Source organism: Glycine soja, chromosome 7 (assembly GCF_004193775.1).
Source record: "Glycine soja cultivar W05 chromosome 7, ASM419377v2, whole genome shotgun sequence".
NCBI lineage: Eukaryota > Viridiplantae > Streptophyta > Magnoliopsida > Fabales > Fabaceae > Glycine > Glycine soja.
In genome coordinates this window covers 15,362,262-15,385,843 of record NC_041008.1, presented here as the reverse complement: position 1 = coordinate 15,385,843, position 23,582 = coordinate 15,362,262, and the positions used below count along the sequence as shown (strand labels likewise).

The 23,582-nt window shown below is 33.7% G+C and overlaps 6 protein-coding genes across 6 annotated transcripts; 4 read left to right on the top strand and 2 right to left on the bottom strand.

Annotated features, from left to right (window-relative positions):
* Positions 1 to 1,179: 1,179 nt before the first annotated feature.
* LOC114418902 (protein EFFECTOR OF TRANSCRIPTION 2-like) lies at positions 1,180 to 3,448 on the top strand. The gene is made up of 3 exons (XM_028384446.1): positions 1,180 to 1,298; positions 1,366 to 1,692; positions 2,252 to 3,448. Exons 1-3 carry the CDS (start codon positions 1,221 to 1,223, stop codon positions 3,125 to 3,127), a joined length of 1,281 nt encoding a protein of 426 aa, XP_028240247.1. The 5' UTR covers positions 1,180 to 1,220; the 3' UTR covers positions 3,128 to 3,448.
* A 1,194-nt stretch (positions 3,449 to 4,642) lies between these two features.
* Positions 4,643 to 6,363, top strand: LOC114418900 (pentatricopeptide repeat-containing protein At2g15690, mitochondrial-like). Its single transcript, XM_028384443.1, has one exon. The coding sequence runs from the start codon at positions 4,726 to 4,728 to the stop codon at positions 6,073 to 6,075; it is 1,350 nt and encodes a 449-aa protein (XP_028240244.1). The 5' UTR covers positions 4,643 to 4,725; the 3' UTR covers positions 6,076 to 6,363.
* A 354-nt stretch (positions 6,364 to 6,717) lies between these two features.
* On the bottom strand, positions 6,718 to 8,993 carry LOC114418901 (mitochondrial carrier protein CoAc2). Its single transcript, XM_028384445.1, has 7 exons — positions 8,674 to 8,993; positions 8,414 to 8,499; positions 8,118 to 8,325; positions 7,729 to 7,855; positions 7,452 to 7,636; positions 7,241 to 7,363; positions 6,718 to 7,160 (listed from the first exon to the last, which is right to left on the bottom strand). Exons 1-7 carry the CDS (start codon positions 8,818 to 8,820, stop codon positions 7,065 to 7,067), a joined length of 972 nt encoding a protein of 323 aa, XP_028240246.1. The 5' UTR covers positions 8,821 to 8,993; the 3' UTR covers positions 6,718 to 7,064.
* A 1,760-nt stretch (positions 8,994 to 10,753) lies between these two features.
* Positions 10,754 to 14,669, top strand: LOC114418899 (protein NDL1-like). Its single transcript, XM_028384442.1, has 10 exons — positions 10,754 to 11,026; positions 12,291 to 12,390; positions 12,592 to 12,689; positions 12,790 to 12,878; positions 13,106 to 13,166; positions 13,313 to 13,399; positions 13,487 to 13,564; positions 13,640 to 13,696; positions 13,837 to 13,892; positions 14,035 to 14,669. Exons 1-10 carry the CDS (start codon positions 10,976 to 10,978, stop codon positions 14,384 to 14,386), a joined length of 1,029 nt encoding a protein of 342 aa, XP_028240243.1. The 5' UTR covers positions 10,754 to 10,975; the 3' UTR covers positions 14,387 to 14,669.
* Positions 14,670 to 15,496: 827 nt separating this feature from the next.
* On the bottom strand, positions 15,497 to 18,371 carry LOC114418898. The gene is made up of 5 exons (XM_028384441.1): positions 17,500 to 18,371; positions 17,047 to 17,099; positions 16,644 to 16,792; positions 16,398 to 16,549; positions 15,497 to 16,293 (listed from the first exon to the last, which is right to left on the bottom strand). The coding sequence occupies exons 1-5, from the start codon at positions 18,278 to 18,280 to the stop codon at positions 15,872 to 15,874; spliced, it is 1,557 nt and encodes a 518-aa protein (XP_028240242.1). The 5' UTR covers positions 18,281 to 18,371; the 3' UTR covers positions 15,497 to 15,871.
* A 602-nt stretch (positions 18,372 to 18,973) lies between these two features.
* On the top strand, positions 18,974 to 22,677 carry LOC114418897. The gene is made up of 7 exons (XM_028384440.1): positions 18,974 to 19,257; positions 19,342 to 19,452; positions 19,622 to 19,690; positions 20,666 to 20,797; positions 21,719 to 21,796; positions 21,950 to 22,081; positions 22,161 to 22,677. Exons 1-7 carry the CDS (start codon positions 19,060 to 19,062, stop codon positions 22,341 to 22,343), a joined length of 903 nt encoding a protein of 300 aa, XP_028240241.1. The 5' UTR covers positions 18,974 to 19,059; the 3' UTR covers positions 22,344 to 22,677.
* Positions 22,678 to 23,582: the final 905 nt, after the last annotated feature.

The window sequence follows — 23,582 nt, the reverse complement described above, 5'->3', positions numbered from 1 at the left end:
AAAGGATTACTTCATACTAATATCATAATAACAAAATAAAATTAAAACAAACATTTTGTTTCCGATTTCACTACATTCAAAATGAACATTTATTCATGATCTTTACATTAAAAATTGGGTTTAATTTATTAATTAGTCGACGGGAACAATGGAATATAATGAAAAAAATTAAAGAAAACATTTGTCCTTTGATCAAAATAAAGATAAGCTCCGGAAGCTTGAAAGAATAAAAATTATTCAATTTATTTTTACAACTCTGAAAAAAAAATTAAGTCCGATTGCGAGGTCTAAATATTTAATATTAATGATAGTTCTAATATTTTTAGAATCCTATATTCCGTGCCACTAAAAAAACAGCAATATTATTTTCCAAAAGATTAAAGAGTATTTTCATGCACTAAAATAATCTAATGATCCTTTTCAACTAAATCTTATATTATCTTTCTTAAAACCTTTGATGTTTCTTAAAATTAAATTTCTCTTTTTAGTGAACCCAAAAGAAAATTCCTTTTAAGTACTCCTTAAGGTTAAATCTAATTATTTTAAGTAAAAATAGAATTCAAGTCAAAAGGTCCGTTACACCCTCCATTACTATTTTTTGTTTGTTGCTGAAGCACACCCTCCATTACTAATAAACATGTATAGTTTTATTTCTTTAAATAAACGGTAATTATTTTATTTTATACATAAAAATGATCTTATGATAAAAAGGTAGAATTTTGAAAAGAATGAATTATAGTTTTCATAATCACATATATTTAAAATTTATTCTAATAAAAAAAGTCAATTTGTTAATTAGTATTGTGAAATTTTAATTCATTTATTCTAATACTTTTAATATATTATAACAGTGAAAAATTAATTATTAGTCAAATTTTCTTTTAAACTATTTAATATTCTCATCATGATGAAAATAATAACAAAGAAACTGAAATAAAAAAAAATATCTAGTATGAAAATCATAAGAAAACATAAAAAAAATAAAATAATTTTATTCATTCCAATAAAAAAAATTTATTTTTAGTTTATTAACTAATATCTTGAAAACATTAGTTAACATTTGTCATGATAATAATAATTAATGGGTTTGAAATAAAGTTGGAATGGGAAGAAGGGCATTTTGGTAAATGACGATGGTGTGAATATTGGACTTGGAAGCTTTAAATGGTTCTCAACACAGAGAGCGTTATGTTATTGTTATCAACGGGCATCTGTTCAACATGGCGTTGGGCATGAGCAGGTTCAAGAGGGAGCAATGCAACCGCACAAAACATGATTCTAGCTTCTCCCATTGGAAGGTATTGTATGTGTCTTAGTTAATTAATTATGTGAATGGAGCTTTGAAAAAACTGGTTTTGGTTTCAGATTCTGATTGGCCCTCGTGATTGGGAAGACCATTCGAAAGGAAAGGAAGGGTGTTCAAAGTACAGGATTCATAACCTCCCACAACAATCGGGTCCAGGAGTCTATGAGCTTGGAATAGCTGCTGCGGCATCAGTGTCAGAGCGTAAAATTTACAAGCTTGTCCCTCACCGTCACCGCATAGTGGTTGTTTACCTCGGACAAACTGAAAATGTGAGAGAACGACTCCGGCGTTATGGCGGAAATGGGGACCACTTGGAGGATTCTTCTCTCCACTTGTTTCAGCAAGTCTTTTCACAAGGATTCTCAATCCTTTATAGATGGGCTCCTGTAAGTCTTTTCAAATTACACATGTATAGTGCTCATCATTTGTAATTTTTTTGTCTACTGGCATAATTTTATCTGCATGAAGGGCCAAAGCTAAATTGGTAAAATAGGATCTATTTGAGAAATCCTAGTTATGTCTATGCTCGGTACCTCTGGTGAATGAAGTGATGAGAATTATTATTTGAAAAAATGTTAAATTAGTTTTTTTTTCTCCTTTAATTTATTATTTAGGTTTACTTTGATTTTTTTTAGGTTTAATTTAATCCTCTAATTTTTAAAATCAGTTCAATTTGATCTTGTTATTGATCTTGTTATTTAGACAGTAAAATCAAATTGAATTGATTTTAAAAATTAGAAGATCAAATTGAATCTAAAAAACAAATTAAAATACTAAAAAATTAATTTAACCTCTAGAAAATACTGTTAACAAAATGATACACTTGATGTGGATTGTTGCATTTTGTGAAATTTTGCTCACAAGATTGAAGGAATGCACATATGCATCTTACTGAATAAGAAATGCAAATTTTTCATGAGCAAACAATACTTTTGTGTTCAACAGATGCAAAACAAGGAAGATGCCCTGCGAACAGAAACTGAGCTGCTCAGTACATTTGATTATGCATGGAACACAAGAAGTAATTGTGTCCGGAGGCCTGATGATATTCTTCAAAAGCTCCATCAAATTGCTTCAGGCACTAGAACACTTTCAGATATTGCCAGAGCTCTTCTGCCTTTCACTCAGAAGCAAGTGGGCATCCAAATTAAATCAATCAAGTTAGATGAAGCAGACAATGGCAGCAGCTATAACAATCTCCTATCTCGACTATTCAGCTTTAACAGATCTCGTCCTAGGTTAGTTCAAGATATCACTGGTGCCATTCAGGAACAAGAGAATGGTAAAATTTGTGGAGTGGCGCTGGGTGATGGTTCAATTTGTACAAGGCCACCAGCTGAAAAACGAATGAGGTGTCCTGAACACAAAGGAATGAGAACAAATGTGTCCACTGCCAAAGCAATAATAGGGGCACCCATGTCAGAGAGCCATGATTTAGAAGACCCTCCTCAAACAGTGGTTGATGAAAGTCTCACAAACACAGATTATATATGTGGAATCCTCTTAAGTGATGGCTCCACCTGTACAAGACAACCAGTTAAAGGAAGGAAAAGGTGCCATGAGCACAAAGGGAGGAGAATTCGTGCAGCATCTATTCAAACAAAGGACAATGGATACAAATACCAAAATAATGTCAGCAATGATGTGGAAGACCCTCCACAAACACTTGTTGATGAGAGTATCACAAACACCAATATATGTGGAATCATATTAAATGATGGCTCCACTTGTACAAGACATCCAGTTAAAGGAAGAAAAAGGTGCCATGAGCACAAAGGGAGGAGAATTCGTGCATCTTTTCATATAGCAAATAAAAAATAACTGGCACTACACAAATTCTGCATATCGAGTGCCCTGATGACCTGCTAGATGATGGGTTATGGTGCGAGTAGCAGCATAAAGGGATGAGGGTGGCAAGGCAAGCTCTTGCATTACAATTAGAGTAGCATAACTTAACAGCTGAACTCTATGCAAAAGGCAACCAAACAGTTGTAGGTAATAAAAAAAATGCTGGAGGATGAAATGAAATATGTTTGTTTGTATTGAGGGAATTTCTCTTCCTATATTGTTGTTGTACCCATTAAATCTGGTAGTTGTTTTATCTGTACTGTACAAGTAATGAACAATGATTGTTTATCATCATAACGAGTACCGATTCCATAGGTTGTTATGGTAAGAGAATGTGTACATTTGTTGTGTTTTTTTTTTTAGTATTTCACATTTTTGCTCTATTTCAATTTCAAAAATTCTTTTTAATTAAAATTACCTTCTTTTCATTTTTATTTAAACGGCCCAATTAACTCAATTAGTTCTAAAAAAAATATAAATATTCAAACATTTAAGCCATCAATCGAATGTGTGCTTCACACTTCACCTGAATTTCTCATCATCCACCATTGACGTGGAAATATATAAACGAGAGAAGCGTATAATTGTGTCAAACTTACCTTTGTAGGTATAAACTAAGAAAATTAAATAAATAATATATAAAATGTTTTTAAAATAAGAATGATATAAGAATTGAGATTTGATAATATTTTGTTTCATTTTTTTCCAAACAATTGATTGGAGTCTATGTTTCATTCATTATAAAATATCTAATTAATGAATTCACATTTTTATTTCTTTTCATTTTGTTACCTGATTTTTCAATTCAATTGAATCTAAAACACAAAAATAATTGGTTTACAGATAGAAGAAACCCACCTATATGTGATCAAATGTTTTATGTAAATTAGTTATATATATATATATATATATATATATATATATATATATATATATATATATATATATATATATAAAATATCCATATATATTATATAAAATAACTAATATTTTATATCTAAAATTGTTTTGCTATTACATAAATTTTGATAGGAATTAAAAAATAAAATCCTTCTTCTGTTTCATCTGGAATTGTGAATTGAATATTCAATTAAAAAAAAATGGAATGAAAAAATAAAGAATGTCTTTCAATTCATTATTTACCACTAATCGAAATATAATATAAAATTTTATATGAAATAAATATTAATGATTAAATTTTATTATTAATGGTTAAGATTTAAAAGTACAAATGACATTAGTTTTCTTAAAAAAATCATATAAATCTTTAAAATTAAAAAAACTGAATCGTGACAATTTTTGGAGAACTATATATATAATTCATTTTATAAACATTCTAAGTATAATACGTATACATATATACACAATCGTTTAAAGTTTTGATCACTTGTAATATGAAATGGTTAAAAACGTAATTTGAATTAAAAGAACATGACAAGTTTATCTTGAATTTTGTCCAAAAAAAAAAATGAAGTAATTTTGATAATTTTTTTCACGATTGATGGTGTCGGAAGCCATAAACCAGATATTTTGTTAGCGATACCTGCTGGAACACTAGCAGAGCAGAAAGCATGGAGCTCAAACTCCGCGCATCAATGGCTTCCATTCCACGCGCAGTCTTCACCAATTCCTCTTCCTTCGTTCCTTTCTGTACCTACACGGTTCCCGACGCTAGCAGGCGTCGAAACGGCAACACCGGCAGTCGTTCCACTCACAAAATCACTCCTTTGCGTAAGGAGAAACATCCCAATGAACAGAAATTGAAGCTCGACCATCAAAACCAAAACCCCTTGAATGTGGACTTGGTGGCCCTCTGTGAAGAGGGTAACCTCGATCAAGTATTGGAACTCATGGGTCAAGGTGCTGTGGCTGATTATCGCGTTTATCTCGCGCTCTTGAATTTGTGTGAGCATACGAGGTCGCTTGAATCGGGGAAAAGGGTCCATGAAATTCTGAGAAGATCGGCCTTTCGTGGGGACGTTGAATTGAGCAACAGATTGATTGGGATGTACTGCAAATGTGGCAGTGTGAAGAATGCACGCCGAGTGTTTGATCAAATGCTGGACAGAAACATGGCTACATGGCATTTGATGATTGGTGGGTACACGAGTAATGGTTTAGGGTGTGATGGTTTATTGGTTTTCCAGCAGATGAAGCAAGCAGGGGTGCCACCTGATGGGGAAACTTTTGAATTGGTTTTGGCTGCATGTGCACAGGCAGAAGCTGTGGAAGAAGGGTTTTTACACTTTGAGTCCATGAAGGAGTATGGAATTGTTCCTAGCATGGAGCATTACTTGGAGGTTATTAACATTATGGGGAATGCTGGTCAATTGAAGGAAGCTGAGGAGTTCATTGAGAATATACCAATTGAGTTTGGAGTTGAGGCTTGGGAGTCTCTTCGAAAATTTGCACGAATTCATGGAGATTTAGATCTTGAAGATTGTGCGGAGGAGTTGTTAACGCGTTTTGATCCTTCAAAAGCCGTTGCTGATAAACTTCCAACACCTCCAAGAAAGAAGCAGTCTGATGTTAACATGCTAGAGGAGAAGAATAGGGCGACTGAGTATCGGTATTCTATACCATATAAAGAAGAGGATCATGAGAAATTGGGAGGTTTGAGTGGGCAGATGAGGGAAGCAGGTTATGTGCCGGATACAAGATATGTCCTCCATGACATTGATGAGGAGGAAAAAGAGAAGGCCTTGCAATATCATAGCGAACGTTTGGCAATTGCTTATGGTCTCATCAGTACACCACCAAGGACTACACTTAGAATCATCAAGAACCTACGTATCTGTGGGGACTGCCACAATGCAATCAAAATTATGTCAAATATTGTTGGAAGGGAGCTAATTGTTAGGGATAACAAGCGATTCCATCATTTCAAAGATGGAAAATGCTCCTGTGGAGATTATTGGTAGTGTTGGTAAAAGTACTCAACTGTACATACTATTGATTGATGCTGTACTGCTAGATTGTTTCTTATTTGCTGCCAAAAATGTAAAGTTCAAATCCATAGTCGGGCAGATCAAAGAAATTTTTGTTCCATCTATGAATTGACCTGTGTAGTGTCTTTCTCTCTGTTGTATATGTTTGTTAGTAAAGGTTGTGCGGCTGATAGTGTGCTAAATTTCCATCTAACAATAATTGGGATGCTGCATATTTTTTTATGTTGGCTCCTGGAATATACTATAATGCATTCTTACGAATGTGCTTCTGGTAGCCTACAATTTAGATACCATCTACATCCTATAGATGGAATATGGAGAGTTTTCTTTTTTGTCCCCATTATTTAAATAGTAACACTTGCAAGATCAACCTTTCCTTCCCACACAAACACGAGTATATTGTGATGTTGAATCCTGAAGTATATACAAGACATTTTGTGCCCTAAGTAATTTGTAGATGTCTTATTTATCATTGCGTATTAAATTGAGAACAACAATAGCCCACGAAAACTGCAAGGTAATAGAAATCTGGCGAGTGCTTAGAATAAACCAAATGCAGTGAAGGGATATTTAATATCAACATTTCTAAATGATTCTCTACTTGCACATTCAAAATGGTCAATTTATCTTTTATTTATAAGTACATGGTTTGTCCTATCTAAACAACAGACATGATGTTTCCTCAAATGATGAAATGAATGAGACCCGAATCTAAAGGGGTCATTCCTTGGTAAGGTGTACAGAAGTATATGTAGTATCCTATTTGAAGATGGAATATAAGCTCCATCTCGCTGTACAACTTGAAAGAATGCACTACCATTATGTATAAATAACAGTCAAATCGACAGAGACTAAGAAGCCAGTTTGAAGTCTAGGGGGTGTTAGCAGGCTGAAATGGGAAGGGGATCATTTTATATTATTCCGGCGAGGATGTCCATCTTATTCCTTTGTTGGTTACCATTTCAATTTTCAACTGCAGCTTCATCTCTTGATGGAACTCTCAGGTATGATTTCATACTATCATAAACTGTAAAGCCGATGGCAACAGATGGAACAACCTGAATTACAAAAATCAACACTTAGCTACACAGAATGATTTTAGTGTCGGTTACATTAATAAGCTATGATTTTTTCTCACCTTTATGTAATTGATGCTCAGCCCTGAAAACAGTTGCTTCCAGCCTTGCTTTTGGGCAATAAAAACAACAGATTTAAGAGTCCCCTTCAATTCCGCATTATCCGATGGCAGGAGTTTTTGAACCTGGCCAGACGGTTGTCAACTTTGTACAATGGTAGTTAATTTGATATCTACCAATCATTATCTGGATGATCGGATGAAGTAAATTTACCTGCATTTGCCTCCTAACCACTTCAAGAGGATATGTAATGGTCTGACCCAATAACCCTGCCACAGATCCACACGTGAGTTTGGCCATGATGCTTTTATTGTACTCCTCAGGGACATGGCGCTTCATTTCCTCATAGAAGTAGAATTTCAAACCCGCATATGGGAATATTCCAACAAGAGTTGGAGCTGTTGCCATGAACAAAATGAAGAGTTTTGCATTACCAATGCAAGAGTGATATAGTATGATACAAACGATATAAGGTGGTTTGAAGTCATACCCACTCCACGATAGAGACCCCTGATGCCACCCTCTTTATAAGTCTTTGCAAGACAATCAAGGATCCCTCTGTAAACTTGTTCATTATTAACCATCCCCGAAGCATTCAACTTTTTTGGACTAACAATCTGTAGTTTCAAATGCAAATAATTGGTATAAATGAATGCGCAAGGTAAAACCTTTCCTTCCAGTTCCTAACACCCCCCAGACCCCAGTAAAGTGATGATAAGACACTTTACTTGATGAGTGATCATACATGGACACTCATGTTTTGTATACACTTAACAAACACCTTTCATTTCTCAAATCACATTACCTATAAAACATTTTTTTTTTTCACTTTTATCTCTCTCACTAGGTGTCCATAAGCATATTGGGTGTTCATCTTACCTGATAAGCTAACTTGGTTCGAGTCAAGTCAAGTGGATAAGTGAAAAGTACAGCTGTGCCTCCAGAGAGTGAGCCTGCCACAAGGTCAAGGGTAGGGCCTTTCCAAACATGAGGAAAAGTTTGTATAATCCATCTGCGGTATTCCTCATAGGACATATAATGAATAGCTGCGTAAGGAATAATCCTTGCAACACTTGCTCCATTTCCTCTGCAACTCATCAAGAAAGATGGTTAATTCAATTGCAACTTATAATGATGGTCATCATGATCACAGTTTCAACTTAAGTCAGAAAAACCTGTAGAAACCCAAAAGGCCTTCCGTTTTCGCAATTCTAACAGCTGATCCAATCAACCCTGTGCTCTGAAACTCCGTCCTTCGCGTCTGCAATAAAGAAAATTTTGAATATGAAAGAAAATAAGATTTCATTTTTTTTTTTTTATAGACAAATGTTAGCTGGTGATTCGAACTCACAACTTATCTCTCACTTCATCCTCTACCACCAAAAGAGGAAAAGGAATAAAAGGAGTATGAAGTAAAGTAAGAATCTTGAGGCACCTGAAAGAGAATCTTGACACGTTCGAGAGGAGCGACGACGGTCTTGGCAAAGCCGCCGGCGACGCCACCGGCGAGGAGTTCCTTGGCGAAAAGAGGCATGAGATCGACCACGCCCTTCTTCCCGTCTTCTTGCCTCTGCTTCGCCATTCAGATAAAAGAGAAGAAAAAATATTAACGAATTCAATTCTTGAATTGCGTGAATACTTGGTTGTTGAATGGAATTGAACAAGTGTCGTTTATGTATGTTTCGAACATCCAACCATTAGCCTCCAACTCAGACCAAAAGTCTCCCCACCCTTTTCCTCATGCTCTACACTTCTATTATAAAATGGGGAAAGTTAACAACATACCTTTTATTACAAATAGGTTAAGAAATAGTAAATGTCAAAAATAATTATTAAATGAATTTAATTATAAGGTGTGGATAGTATTAAAAATATTTGCCTTAAATATGAGTTTTTATATTAAGGTTCTTACTTTAAATGTCAAACTTAGGATAAATTCTGATTAGTTAACATTTTAAAAATAACCATGCATGAAAATTGAGCTCCTATCAAATAATGTTTATGTTTTTAATATAGCAAATATTCTATTAATAAGATTTTTTTTTTATTTCTTTAATCTGGATGTTCGTTATAACTATGTTGAAAACTTGAAACATTTGCGTAAGCACTAGTCGCTGAATGTACCGTATCTAACAAACAGCATTAGAGGTTCTTTTATATCATTCGATTAAAAGTTAGTGTGAAGTTACATACGGGATGCATTTTTATAAATGATAGTTTGTATTATATTATGTGTAAAAGTGTGAAAGTTATAACTTGATCTCATATGACTTTAAGAATTGTCTCAGTATTAGAAAGCAGCTGAGTAAAATGACAAGAATCTGGATTGCACTCAAGTGAGTTATTATAGCATTTGTAGAATGGTATGCAGGTTAACAAAGAATTTACCTGTCCTTCAAAAAACAAAAACAAAAAAAGCAAAGAATTTACCTGAATGAAGACAAATGGCACCGACAAAAGATAAAACATGCCATGATTGGATCAGCAATAAGCAACTACTTTTTACACAGCAGTATTTTATGTTTATCTATTTAAACCTATAATTTATGTACAACCATAACTTTTGATACTAATAAAAAAAGGTTCAACAATAACTTGGTCGAATTTTGTATTTTGATAAAAGCTCTAAAAGTAAGATAAAAAATAAAATAAATATATAAATAATTAAATTACTTTTTGGATTTAATTCACCCAAAAGTAGAATCATTAAGAGGAGCAAATTTCCTTATATCAGATTTTAATGTAATGTAATAACATTTATAGAATTTAGGGATTTAGTGATACATGTACAAGAATAGAGGAAGCCAGCGAGGGAGAGAGAAGATAAGAAAATGAAACAATCTCCATTAGTAATTCGATTAGATTAATCCTTAATTCCTCAAGTTTTGATCTCTACAAATCTTTTTTTTTTAAATAAAATCTTGTGTGTTGCAAAGTATTTATTAATTCCCAATTATACTCTTAATGACGCTACAATCAAGATTGAAAGGAAAAATGATTTTTCAAGGATCTTTTGAGGTGAAACTTTGTTAAATATATACACAAATTGCTTAATAAGGGGTTAATAATTAAAGAAAATATTAATAACTGATTATAAGACATTGATTTAAGAAATAAACTAAAAAACTTGTGTAGAAAAATGTTAGTACTGTTAAAAAAATCATAAAGATATGTTTGCATCCTGATTTTTAACATAATATATTTAGAAAAAAAATTATATTTAATTTTATTATGTGTAAAAAAATTTGGATCAATGATAATGAAAAACACAAACAAGATTTGATCTGGTGGGTTAAAGGATATCGTTATGTCCGACTAAAAAAATACCCATAATTCAACTATGACATTATTTTTTTATAGTTTAAATTATGCCATTACTGTTGTTTTTTTCTCACAGGAGGACATTGTTGTTGCTAGCTGAAAGGATAACTTTTCTTTATTTTTTATTTTTTATATAGGACGAAGTATGAAGTGACGGTTAAAAATTGACATGAGTCACAGAGATGCGTCGGTGGTGGTTAACCGTAGGTTAATGTTATGTTTCAACGCAAAAGCCACATAGAGAGAGAAACAAACGAACAACCGCTTTGCTTCTTTGCTCTCTTTCTCTCTCTTTCTATATATGTTTTGCATCACATAACCCATTGATGACATAAACCAATATCAAAAAAGAAGAAGAAGAAGAAGAGAGGAAAGTAGTAGAAGAATACAGGGCAGAGCTGCAGCCAACACCACCCATGGCTGAATCCGTTTCAGTGGACATGGAGATGATCTTTCTCGGCGGAAAGGTTTCTTCTTTTCTTCCTTTCTCTTTCAAGTTCCAAACTTTCTCCAAATGGGTTCTTTTTGCTGTGGAAACTTTTTCCTGAAGCACCCTTAGCACTTTTACACAATTGGGGTTATTTTAGTTTATCAATTCATCAAGGGGATGTTTTGTTTTCTTCTCCTATTTTCATTTCATTGTGTTCTTCCTTTGAAAGGTGTATGTTTTACAACCCCAATCCATTGGGATTATGGAGATTTTAATATGTCAGGTGGTGGCTGATCTTCCCATTCCATATATTATACATGCCTCATAGTTTTGTGAATTGTGATTGTCCTTTTATTACATTGAGCTATTTCTATATTTGATCCTCTTGAATTTTTTTCATTTGGTCCTTGGTTTTTAATTTCAGTTTTTTTATATTTTATTTTAATATCAGGCTTCCTATACTACTGAGTAGTATTGTCTAATCTTACAGCTCGGTACTTTTAAGACGTGTGCAAATATGGATTAATTTAGTGATTTTTGGAAGAAATGGATTTCACCTCTGCATTTGCCGTATTTGGTGCGATTTAGATGATATGGGAAACTTTGTTATTATTTTCTTACACACAGTTTGTTGTTTTCCTTTTAATTTTATTCTTCTTTTTGTTTTTTTAGGTGGGGTCAGGGTTTTTTTCTTTAACCTCCTGTATGATGTTCATCGCTTTGAATGAATTGGATCTTTTTTGCTTTGGTTTTCTGTCTTATCGGTTCTTTCTAAGTGCATTACAGTCTATAAGAATCATAGCTATGCCTTTCTTAGCCTTTTGATCATTATTGAACTTGAACCAATTTTGGCTGATGCTTTATAATTTATATATGTATCGGTTATTTATTGGATTAGGTAAAGTCGTTTTTTTATAAAACATTTTAAGATAATGTCCTCATTTCACTAGCTTTACCTTGTTTTGTATTGAACATACAATGATTGGAATCTGGCAGTACTTATTTCATCTATCTTTTTTCAAACTCTTGTTAATATGCTATTGGCCTATTGCTTGTTAGTTGGGGTCATCCAAAAAACGGGTAAGGGCACATGGGCAGCAATGCTAGGAATTAAATAATTTGGACATTTTTTCTGTTCGTTACTCGGATGGAGTACATACAAAATAAAGGATATCCTTGCTTTAGAGGGATGTTCTTTTTTCACTCCAAAAGTTTGCTTCAATTTTTGTGCTTCTTTGCCCCCACTTTCTTTTTTCCCCCCTTTATTTTTCTCATAAGCTTATATAAGAATATTATTTCAGGAACATCATATTCAAACTGGCTGTGGTTCTGTATCTGTAATAGTCTGTGGGGATCAAGAAAAACCAGCTCTGATCACTTATCCAGATATAGCGCTAAATTGTAAGTGGAGTCATTTCATTTTCCTTGCTGCCAATTACTTCTGTTTAAAATGTTAAGAATCATAATTTTTCCCTGCTGTTCTAAAATTTATTGCTTAGTTTTTTCTGGACATGTTAATGATTGTATGTGTATGTTTGATTCTATCCTCTTAACTTAATATGAAAACCTGAGGCATTATTTTGTTTCTATGTATTGAGGCAGATATGTCATGTTTCCAAGGATTATTTTTCTGTCCAGAGGCAACTTCTTTGCTTCTTCACAACTTCTGCATCTATCATATCAGTCCTCCTGGGCATGAGGTTTGTAAGTTTATCTACTTGAATGCACTTTTTATTGCATTTAAAACTGAATATTTTTATTTACATAGTTTATCTGGAAATTCCACAAGAGTTCTTGTAGTTGGGAGCTGCTGCAATTTGTTCTGATGATCCAGTCCCTTCTGCTGAAGACTTAGCAGATCAAATAATTGAGGTTCTCAATTATTTTCGGTAACTACAATACAATTTCTCTCTTTTTTTGTATTGTTAGCTTTCATTTTTTGAAATTGTTCCATGTATTTGAGAACAGATCCAACATAGAAAGTGATCTATCTTTTGTGGTTCTTTTCATAGTTATGCCTGAAATTAAAAGGGACCAAGAGAATATTGCATATAATGTGGGAAAATCTAATATATGTGATATATTTACTGATTGCATGAACTATTTTCTTGTTCAGGCTTGGTGCAGTGATGTGTATGGGAGTATCGTCTGGTGCTTATATCCTTTCGCTATTTGCAGTATGTACCTGATTTGACTTTGAAGAGAGGGGGGAGGAGCCTGTTTAACCAATTCTTAGTAGTCTTTTTTTTTTTATTTAAAAACTTAGTTATGGGTAATAAATTTTGATATGAAATCAATCTTATTTTATGTAATTTTGATGCAGACGAAATATAGGGAGCGTGTTCTTGGTTTAATACTTGTATCTCCCTTATGCAAATCTCCTTCTTGGACTGAATGGTTTTATAACAAGGTTCCTTTCAAATGCCTGCAGACAATATGCATTCATGAGTTCTCTAGTTTGATAGCTTTACTAAACTAAGACTGCTTCTAATTTTAGGTGATGTCAAATTTGCTATACTTCTATGGTGTGTGTGGCTTGTTGAAAGAGTGTTTGCTCCAGCGGTACTTCAGCAAGGTATTGTAATGCAAGGATCTTACCTCTCTTGTATTTCCTAGTTTACTCAGTATTTACGAGTTTTCCTGGTAACAGGAAGTTCGTGGTAATGCTGAATTTCCAGAATCAGAGATAGTTCAAGCTTGCAGAAAAGTTAGTGCTAAGCTAATTTATTTCCTCCCCTTGTGCTGCTGCCTAATAGCTGAAATATGAATTTGATTTCCTTACCCTTTGTTCTTATATCTTCTGCATTTACCTCACTTTGCTGGTTCTTTCTCTTGTTTTGTTTCCAGCTACTAGATGAGAGAAAGGGCATCAATGTCTTTCGGTTTCTTCAGGCTATCAATGAGTAAGAGCTGCTACATAGTTGTCACTTGCTTCACCATATTTATTTGCTTCTCCTATAAATGCTTGTGGAAAAGTTTATCAAAACACGCACACGCCTATACTTAACTGAGTTATCATATTTACGTGCACTTGCGAACTTGTAGGAGACCTGACATAACGGAAGGATTGAAGAGATTAAAATGTCGTACGCTTATTTTTGTCGGGGACAGTTCTCCTTTCCATTCGGAGGCTCTTCATATGACTTCAAAACTTGATAGGAGATACACTGCATTGGTTGAAGTTCAGGGTTGCGGATCAATGGTTACAGAGGAACAGCCACATGCAATGCTGGTCCCTATGGAGTACTTTTTAATGGGATATGGCTTGTATAGGCCATGCCATTTCAGTGACAGCCCAAGAAGCCCGCTTAGTCCATCTTGCATCTCTCCTGAGCTTCTTTCTCCAGAGAGCATGGGATTGAAGCTCAAGCCTATAAAGACACGTGTTTTGCTGTGAGTTTGATAAAGGGAAGGGCCATTTACATATGTAACTTAAAGCAGCCTTTCGTCTTCTATGGATTTTTCTTAGTTTTTTGTTGTATGAGAGGAGATGGCGGGTTGTAGATAGAATCCGTGGGAATACATAAATATAGGTATATTTGTATGTGTTCATTCATTTGTAGTCAGTCATAAAGGAAGGAAGGAAATCACTGAGCTGTATATGTACTTTCCATATGAACTTCAAGTTTTATTTATGGTGACGAGCAATTAATAACCCAGAGACTCCCTGATTTTTTACACATCCTTCCCAGTTATAAATCTCTTCTATTTCTCACTTTGAGACACGCAACTTCCATTTTGTTTCTCTCTTATTTTATTTTTGTTCTTTGCGCTAGTAAAGTGTGTATTTTATATTTATCTTTGATTCTTATGGATAAAAAAATAGAATAATATTTCATAATACGATAAATTAAGGTTTGAATTCTTCTAATAATGGAAGTTTTTTTTATATATGCTTTAGACAAAATTGCTTTTAAAGCACGGGATGAAGAGTTACCACATCAATTTCCTTCTCATCTCTTGAATTTTCAACGCCTAACATTTGTTCTGACCTAACCAACTTATCTTCTGTTACTAAACTCTTCAATGTCAAGACTATTCATTTCAATGGGCTAACAAAGCAATAGTAAGTGTTGGGTTGTGATAGAAAATAGGATTTTATTTTTATTTTTAGTACAAATATTGTTAGAAGGTGGAGACCATAGGATAACTTACTAAATTAAGCATGACAATTCAGTTCATCGAAAGAAAATTCTTCTCCAAACCTTTCTAACAAATTAAATTATAAGACAGTTACATATTTACCGTGCATCTATCTAATTGGCAAATAAAAAGAAAAACCAGTTTAGTTATAAAAATGTTGCAATTTCTAATAAATTAAATTAAGCGACACTTACATATTTAACTATGCTGAAAACAGTTCAATCAAGAGTTGGTTAAATATTTGAATAGAATCTAAGATTCTATAAATTTATCTTCCTTTATGCAGATTCATTCGGAGTTACTAGCATATCCTGATATCCAAACTGTCGAAAGTCAAAAGCATAAAAAAAGTGAACCAGAGAGAAGGGAAGAAAAGGAAAAGACCTGTCCACGTCCAATTTGTGGATTGTGGATAAGAAATTTCAGCCTTTAGTATATCACAATTTACTAACATCATATAATACAAATAAAATACTCAACATCTTAAGAAAGTGCCGTTGCAACTGCAATGTGACTGCACTACAAACTTGTTGGAGCCAGGCTGAATTGAATTCGCAAACCAGGGGACATAATGCTTACAAAACTGATGAGGCAGCAAGCAACTTCTCACCACCTCTTGAGACCTTTCATCATGTAAAGGATCCCTCCAATGCACTACATAATAACATGGGACTGTGGCATCTAGTTGTAGTAGGTTTAAATAACATCATTACACAGAAAACAGTTCGTTATTCTCGCTTTATGCATCTGTATCTGAAACAGGATCCTCAACTTCACTCTCACCACTTGAACTATCATCTGCGGCTGAAGTCCTTGCTTTGACTGGCTCAGAGTTTTGATGGAGGTCATATTTGACAAATTTAATTTTCTTTTCACTGTGTTTTCCTTTTCGTTTTCGAGCTCCATCATCGGATAACTTCATAGTTTGGGCAGCAGCTACAAACGCATCACTAACCAATTTGTTTTGCTTATCATTGTCACCTGTATTTCCCTCTTCCCCGATATTATCCACATAAAAAAGGTCATCATCTGCTACCTTGCCCTCCAAGTTACCAGCTGGGTGCTCAGATTGGGAAATATCATGACCTGATGTAGCATGGCTTTTTAAAATATCATCTTCAAAAACTCTGATCCCTCGATTCTCAAGGCTCAGCAGCCAATCTATTAAGTATATTAAACACAAGGAATTGATCAAATATGTCAGGTGTATAATGCATTGAGCACAATATTCTCCAATCCAAAATATAAGAGCCAGATCAACTTACTTATAAGAGCTCTGGGGGAGGATCCATTTGCTCTGCCAGTTTTTTCCTCCAAACCATTCTGGCTTGTAACCCATTTAATGATTTGCAATGGCAATCGAGAAGCAGAAAATGCCTTAATATAAGAGATAGCTCTATTCTGATCACCAAGCCCCCTACATTAAGCCAGAATTAGAAATTATGCTATGCAAGCACAATGAGAGAACTATATATGCATAATACAATAATTAATTCATTGTAGTATCATACCTAAAATACTCCACAGCCTTGAGAGTAACAATCAATCTGGTCAAGATAAGGTTTTTTATGTACTTGGCATTTAGATAGAGAAAAGGGTAGTCCACCAATAGTACAGCATCAAATAGAATTTTCCTTGATAGAATTTCACCTTCAGGTTTCTGCACAGACAGCAATAGAAGGAAGCACTACTTAGAATCTCAACATTCAGATATATGGACTCAGGAAATAAACAAGGGCAAGAGTAAACAAAGAGCTGGATTGGATTGTACAAGTGATAGCCCTAGTTCATAAAATTATGGTGTTGGACTTATGTGCAATGAAAATGGGAACAGGTGTCTGCTGTGATTACTTATTGCAGATATGAAAGAAACGATAAACTTATGGCAAATATGTACAAGGATGAAATACTAACCAGTATTGAGATCAGAGGCAAAGCTGTCTCTAAAATGGTCCTCATAAGGATCTCTGGTTGCACAAAAGACAAATCCACATTAAACTAGGAACTAGAAAAATGGGAATCCAAGTAAGAGAAAAGTTAAATTAAATGATCAAATTCTTCTAATTGAAATTCTTCCATGAGCCAGCTAAGTTCCACAGTGAAAAGGTTAAAAACAAATTTATGTACAAAAATGTACCACACAGAGATATAAGTAAACTTGGTCCATAGAAGTTCAAGCATTTCAGAGTGGACATTATAGTGCAGAGCTATAACTTTATTGCCACACTCAATTTCATGAGCTACTATAAGTCTATGCCTAATGGCAAGAAACTTGCACAGTTAAAGTCACACTGACACGGATAAGGAAAGTAGTAGGAAACTGAAATATAAAATCAAAATCAAAACCAAAACAAAAACCTTACTGACCCAAAAAGTATATGTTTTGAAAGCTAGATATTGAGCCAACAGCCCAACTCTTGAGATTCATTTCCAATTCATCCTTTGACGTTGCCAAATGAAAAGAAAGGCAAAGTTTCATGAAAAACGCTTCCATGATGACAGCACCACCCAAGTAACCCCCATGAAAATCTCTAGAACGAATCCAGCCACAGACATCACCGCTCACAAGAGGCAACAAAGATTTAAACCCTTCATCATCATTCATGTCCACCCAAACACGAGCCAAATCAGTAAAAGGAAAAATCAAATTCACAGAATCAGGTTCTTCCTCATAAACCTTATTATTATCACAGCAAATGCTTATATACCCAAGAACTACATCCACCAAAGACTTCACCTCCCTCATTGCTTTCTTCTCTCTCTTCAATCTCAATTCCCTCCCAAACAGCTCCTGAATCACTCCGTTCACCGCGAAAACAACAGGAGCCATCAAAGCGATGCTCTTTGAAGCACGAACAGAAGCTGAACATGCAGATAGCAACTGAAACAAGTCTTTTGCGGCCAATATTCTATCCAAGGCATCGCCTTTTTTCTCCGAGTTACGACCACGAAAGTTAATTGCAGCGTAGACCCATGTCACCTCGAAGGGTGGATCAACCTTCGCTTGCATCAATTCGTAAAACGCATCGACGAAAGGAGTAAAATTTGGGAATTCTTTGGGGATCTCAGCCAAAAGGTCTTGCATTGAACGTTTCAACTTGAGGGAGTAGTTCTCACTCACGAGAGGGAACAAACCAGTGATCTCCATTAAGAGCAGAATTATAGAAAATGCTTAATCGGTGTTCAACGGAACCAAGTCTGATTTTTAGGGTTTATGAGAGAAGGGTTTTAGTATGATTTGGGCCCGGTTCGAACCGGTTTCTAGGTCTAGTTTTGCTTTGAATTGACTCCAGCGTGGACTATAATATAGGGGGGCATTTTATAGAAAATACGTTTTGTGTGGATGAGAATATTTAAATAAATTTCTTTTTGGAATTAAAATTTAAATGATATTTTTATTAATAAAAGTAACATAATATTTTTTATTATACTAAAAGGAAAATTAATCTAGAAAAGTAACATCCTCACCTTTAATAAAAAGAATTTCGTGAAAAATTAGTCATAAAATATTTCAAAAAACATCATTTATATGTTATTTTTAAAAAATAGAGACGCGATAAGATTCTGAACTTAATATTCACATTAAACTAAAAGCTCTCTCTTATCAAACGTACCATAGAGAAAAATGAATTTTTTTTTACAGGAAAAATGAAATCTGAATCTTAAAATTAAGAGAGTACTACGTGTTATCTTGGATCTTATTGGTGGAGAATGTGGGACCTAGCATTTTTTTGCTTACTGGACCAATCACATGAGCTAAAAAAGTAAAAATGTGTTTTTTAAGAATGTAACAAAACCAAGAATTTAGCTTTATTTTAAGGGTATATAACAAGGGTTTATTTATTTGGCGTTACTAACCTCACGTACCCACCAAATTGTGTGAAAAAATTGATCTTTCGTGCGGAACAGCGTGTGTGTGTTGAGAAGATGAAGGGGGTGTTGTGGGTTGTAGTTGTATCTATGGTGGTTGCAGCATGGATGCCCTTCTCACACTGTTCAAAGAAACCAGTGGGGGTGGCTAGAAAGGAGGACATTCAATACATCAAGTGTCAAGTGTGTGAGAAACTTGCTAAAGAATTGTATCAGCAGGTTCAAAACAAGCAAGCTGAGATCGCTCCCAAAAAGGTTATTTTCTTTTCTTTTTGTTAATTGCTTCCTTGTGCTGCTTTGGTGGTATATATTATATTGAATGATTTTTATGTGTGTTAGATCTCGGAGTACCAAATCATTGAGATAGCGGAGAATGTTTGTAATCTAAAAAAGGCTGAAGCGGATTGGATATTGCGCATAGATATTGTGGAGAAAGAAGATAGGTTAGAGGTTAGAGGACTCAACTTGTTTGATGAATGGCTCGTGGAATTTTTGTTTTCAGTTTCACATTGTTATGCTATTTTCGCACCTTTGCACGTGCTTTCTTTGGATGTTGGTTATATTGTCTTTGTAGTAATACTTGGATGTTGCTTTTCCAACTTCCTTTCTTACTTATCAGCTGGTGGAACAAGACTCTGAAGGACAATGCAATTCTGAATGCAAGACAATTGAACGAGCCTGTCAGGAGGTATGTGTATATTTTGAATTCAAATTACATTTTCTCTCAGTGCTTTTGTTTGTCATTAGTTAGTTACATCTTCTCGTTTGGTTCTGAAAATGACTAAATAATGTGAGAGTAGAAAAAAAATGGAACAAGTTTCATCTAATGTCTATTCTAAATCGATTGAGAACACTATGTTGATGTTGTTGCACTGTTCATCATCTGAATTGTACTTTTCTGGGTTGGTTATGTATTTGTTGTATATTTCAAATATTCACATTTCATGGTGGGATCCTATAAATCTTTATGCCCGGAACAGTTAAGAGTTGGAGTCCTACTGCCACTAAATCGATTAATGGCTAATGATTTAGTTTGCAAGATTCTATAAATTTTTCTTCCCTACCGCACCACAACAACAACAAAATTTAACCTTTCACAAAATATTTAAAAAAAAAATCTTTTTCATAGAATGCAAAATTGCCTTCTTCACTTATGCAGATTCATTTGAAGTTACTTGTATATCCAAATTACCAAAGGGCAAAAGCAAAGGGAATGTGAACAAGAAATTTCAGCCTATTGACTTCCAATTTGTGAACTGTGCATTCGAAATTTCAGCCTCAATATCACACCTTGCTATCATAATATAATACAAAAAAGTTTAGCAGCTTAAGAAAGTTCCAGTGCAACTGCAAGAAAAACTTGTTAGAGCCTTCCTGAACTAAATAAGCAAAGCAGGGAAACATAATGCTGACAAAATTGCAATGACTACTTAATGTGAGAGAGTAGAAAAGAGGAACAAGTTTCACTTAATGCCCATTCTCAATCAATTAAGAACACTATGTTGATGTTGTTGCGCTGATCATCATCTGAATTGAGCTTTCTGTGCTGGTTATGTATTTGTTGTATATTTCAAATTCAAATATCCACATTTAAAGGTGGTACATTATATATCTTTATGCTGGGATATTTGCTGTTGCCAAACTGGTAATGTGGAATTTGCAGGTCATAGGATATTCTGATACCGATGTTGCTGAATATTTATATAGTTCCAAGCCTGATATTGATTCATTGCGCAATTATCTCTGCAAAGACCTTACTAATGCATGCAGTACCAAGCCACCTCCTGTCCCTAAGGTAACTATAGTTTGAAATTGATGCTTCTATTTAATTAATATGTTTAGCATACAGCTTTCTTGTGAACTATGATCAATGCATCGATATTGATTGTCATAAATAATCAATCTTCTATTTCTTTGGTATCAAGTTTGTGATTTTTGTTGTTTATGGAATAAGTTTTGTGATCATCGTTGGTGTGATGGTTCTCATGATTTGTCTCATAATTCATGAATTTTGTGAAGTATTCAACTTGAGTTTGTGGGATTTATTGTCAATCATGGAAAAAGAAAACAAAATGAAAAACAAGAAAGTTGAGTATGTGCAATGTTACCAATGGTGGCCTAGGTAACAAAAACAATCGTAGTTTACTTTTATAAATTTCTTTTTTTTTATTTGGAAATTTATTTTTTCTAATACCACGACAGGCACTTATACAATCATGAAATATTTTTTAGCATCAACAAGTGTTAGTGTTGATTCCTGAGCCAGTGCTTGTTACCAATTACCTATTTTCAGTACAGGTATACATTAGACTTGTATATAGTCCAAAAACGGTCTTTGACCAGGAATGTTGCGTCTCTCTACATTTCTCTTCCCTTTAATTTCTGATCATTTATTTCTCTTATATTCTGATCCTGATACATGTGTTGCGAGCACATTAGGATTAAAATACTATTTACAATATTCATGTACTTCTATTTTATAAAATTCTAAACATTGATTGATCTATCAATACCACAACCATGTATTTCTGGATGCAAATTCAATGTACTTCACTGATTTTACTTTTCCCTTCTTTGGATTATGTAGTTTAGAAACTAGAATGTTGTTTCTGCAATGATGGTATCTAATTTTGTATTCACTTACCATTATGTACTTGAGTTCTTATTGAAAGATCTTGTTAATTTCATCATGAGGGGATCTATTTGTATGTTGCAGGACAGGGCTCCTGGTGAACCATTCGTTGCAAAGTCTTCCAAGGAGGCTGAAATGGAAAAGCTACTTAAATCTATGGAGGTATTTTACTTTTTGCTTTCCTTCTTGTTTTATAGTACTTTTTATTAGTTGACAGTGTAAAAACTTCTATACTGACAGTGCATGTCTTTTAAACACTTACTTTTATGCTTCTGGTTATACATGATGATCATACTGTATTTAATTCTGGTTCAGGGCATGCCAGGAGCACCCGGCATGAAAATGTACTCAAGGGATGATTTAATGAACATGAAGAATTTTGGTGATGAAGATGGCGATGATGAAGATGAGGATGACAATGAGGAGGCGAGCTTCCCATCCAAATTGGTACTAACTGTCCCTTTCATTTATATTGATTGAAATGTCTTGATGGAAACTGACGGTTAGAGAAAACTGGATAATGTAGGGAAAAGTTTTGAGAGCGAAAGAAAGTGAAAAAAGAGATTGGAAACAAGTGATAAAAAAGGGAATTGAGGACACAAGCATGACACTGAAGAAACATGCAAACAAAGTTTCTAATCATATACGCCAGTGGTGGAGGGGAAAGAAGATAACCAATTCAAAAAAAGGAGGGAAGACAGAACTTTAGTGCTGATAATGTATCTCTTGATAGTTGAACAATTGCACAACATTTCCACCACATTGGGTTATTGGTATGCCATGGTACTACACCAAAGATGGACAGAAATTTAGAAGGGAATCAAATGAGAACTTCACATTCACCACTTGGATGATTCGTTTCCCAGTCCAGGATTTGCTATCTAATGTATTTTGGTGAGTCAATTGATGTCTGATGATGTGAGGGTGGATGTATACTCGCTAACCTTTTCAGTGGATAGAGGCTACACTTTTTTGAGATTTAATCATGGATATCTTTTAGACAAGTTTTGGAAATGTATTATGTCCTCGGTGGTAATATTTAGCAAAAATAACAAATTAGTTTAAAACTAAAAAACTAAGTAAAAGTTCAAAAGCGTATTGAATTAAATGTATTTAAAAATTAGCTATTAAATTTGATGATAAACGTAAAAACATGTTTATGTTAATGTTTATATTATTTTATGTAATTTTTTATTTTGTAGGAGAAAATGTATTTTTAATTAACTATTGAATTATTAATATTTGTCCAAACATAGTTTTTTATTATAAACTAAAAATTATATGTAATAATTGAAATAAATCAGTATTAAAGGATACAATAATTGACAATTATTTACAAAGGGTAAAAATGAAAATAAGTTGGAAGTGATATGTTCAAAAGACTATTTTAACAGCGTCTAAATAAATAAGTTTGTAAAATAAATTTTTATACGTTTTTATTTTAGCTAAACAAGTTTATAAATTAGTCAAATAAATTAATAATTAATAAAAAAGGTTTGTAAATAACAAACTATATATTCCGGAAGCTTGCCTTGATTTTACTCATTCAAATAATACTTTTTATGCAGGTCCTTGTATTTGTTTATCAAAATAGTAACTTCAAAAGATTTAAAAACTAAAACAATAGATTTGATTATTGGATAGCAACATATTTTGAATAAACAATTTCATCTTTAAAATATTACTCAAAATCTAATGCTATCCCAATAATCTACTTAATTATTCTAAAAATGCTTTACTTATTTCTGAGATTAAATAGTACATTTTCATTTAATAGTTTATGTTGAAGGATGTCAGAATAACATTATGAACACACAGCATTACCCATCTCATAATTTAAGAAGCAAATGCATCCTGATAGTCATGATTGAGACATTGATATTATCAAATTATCATAAACATAGTAATGCTTAGCAGTGAAGAATATATTTCTAAGCCTTTTTTAAAA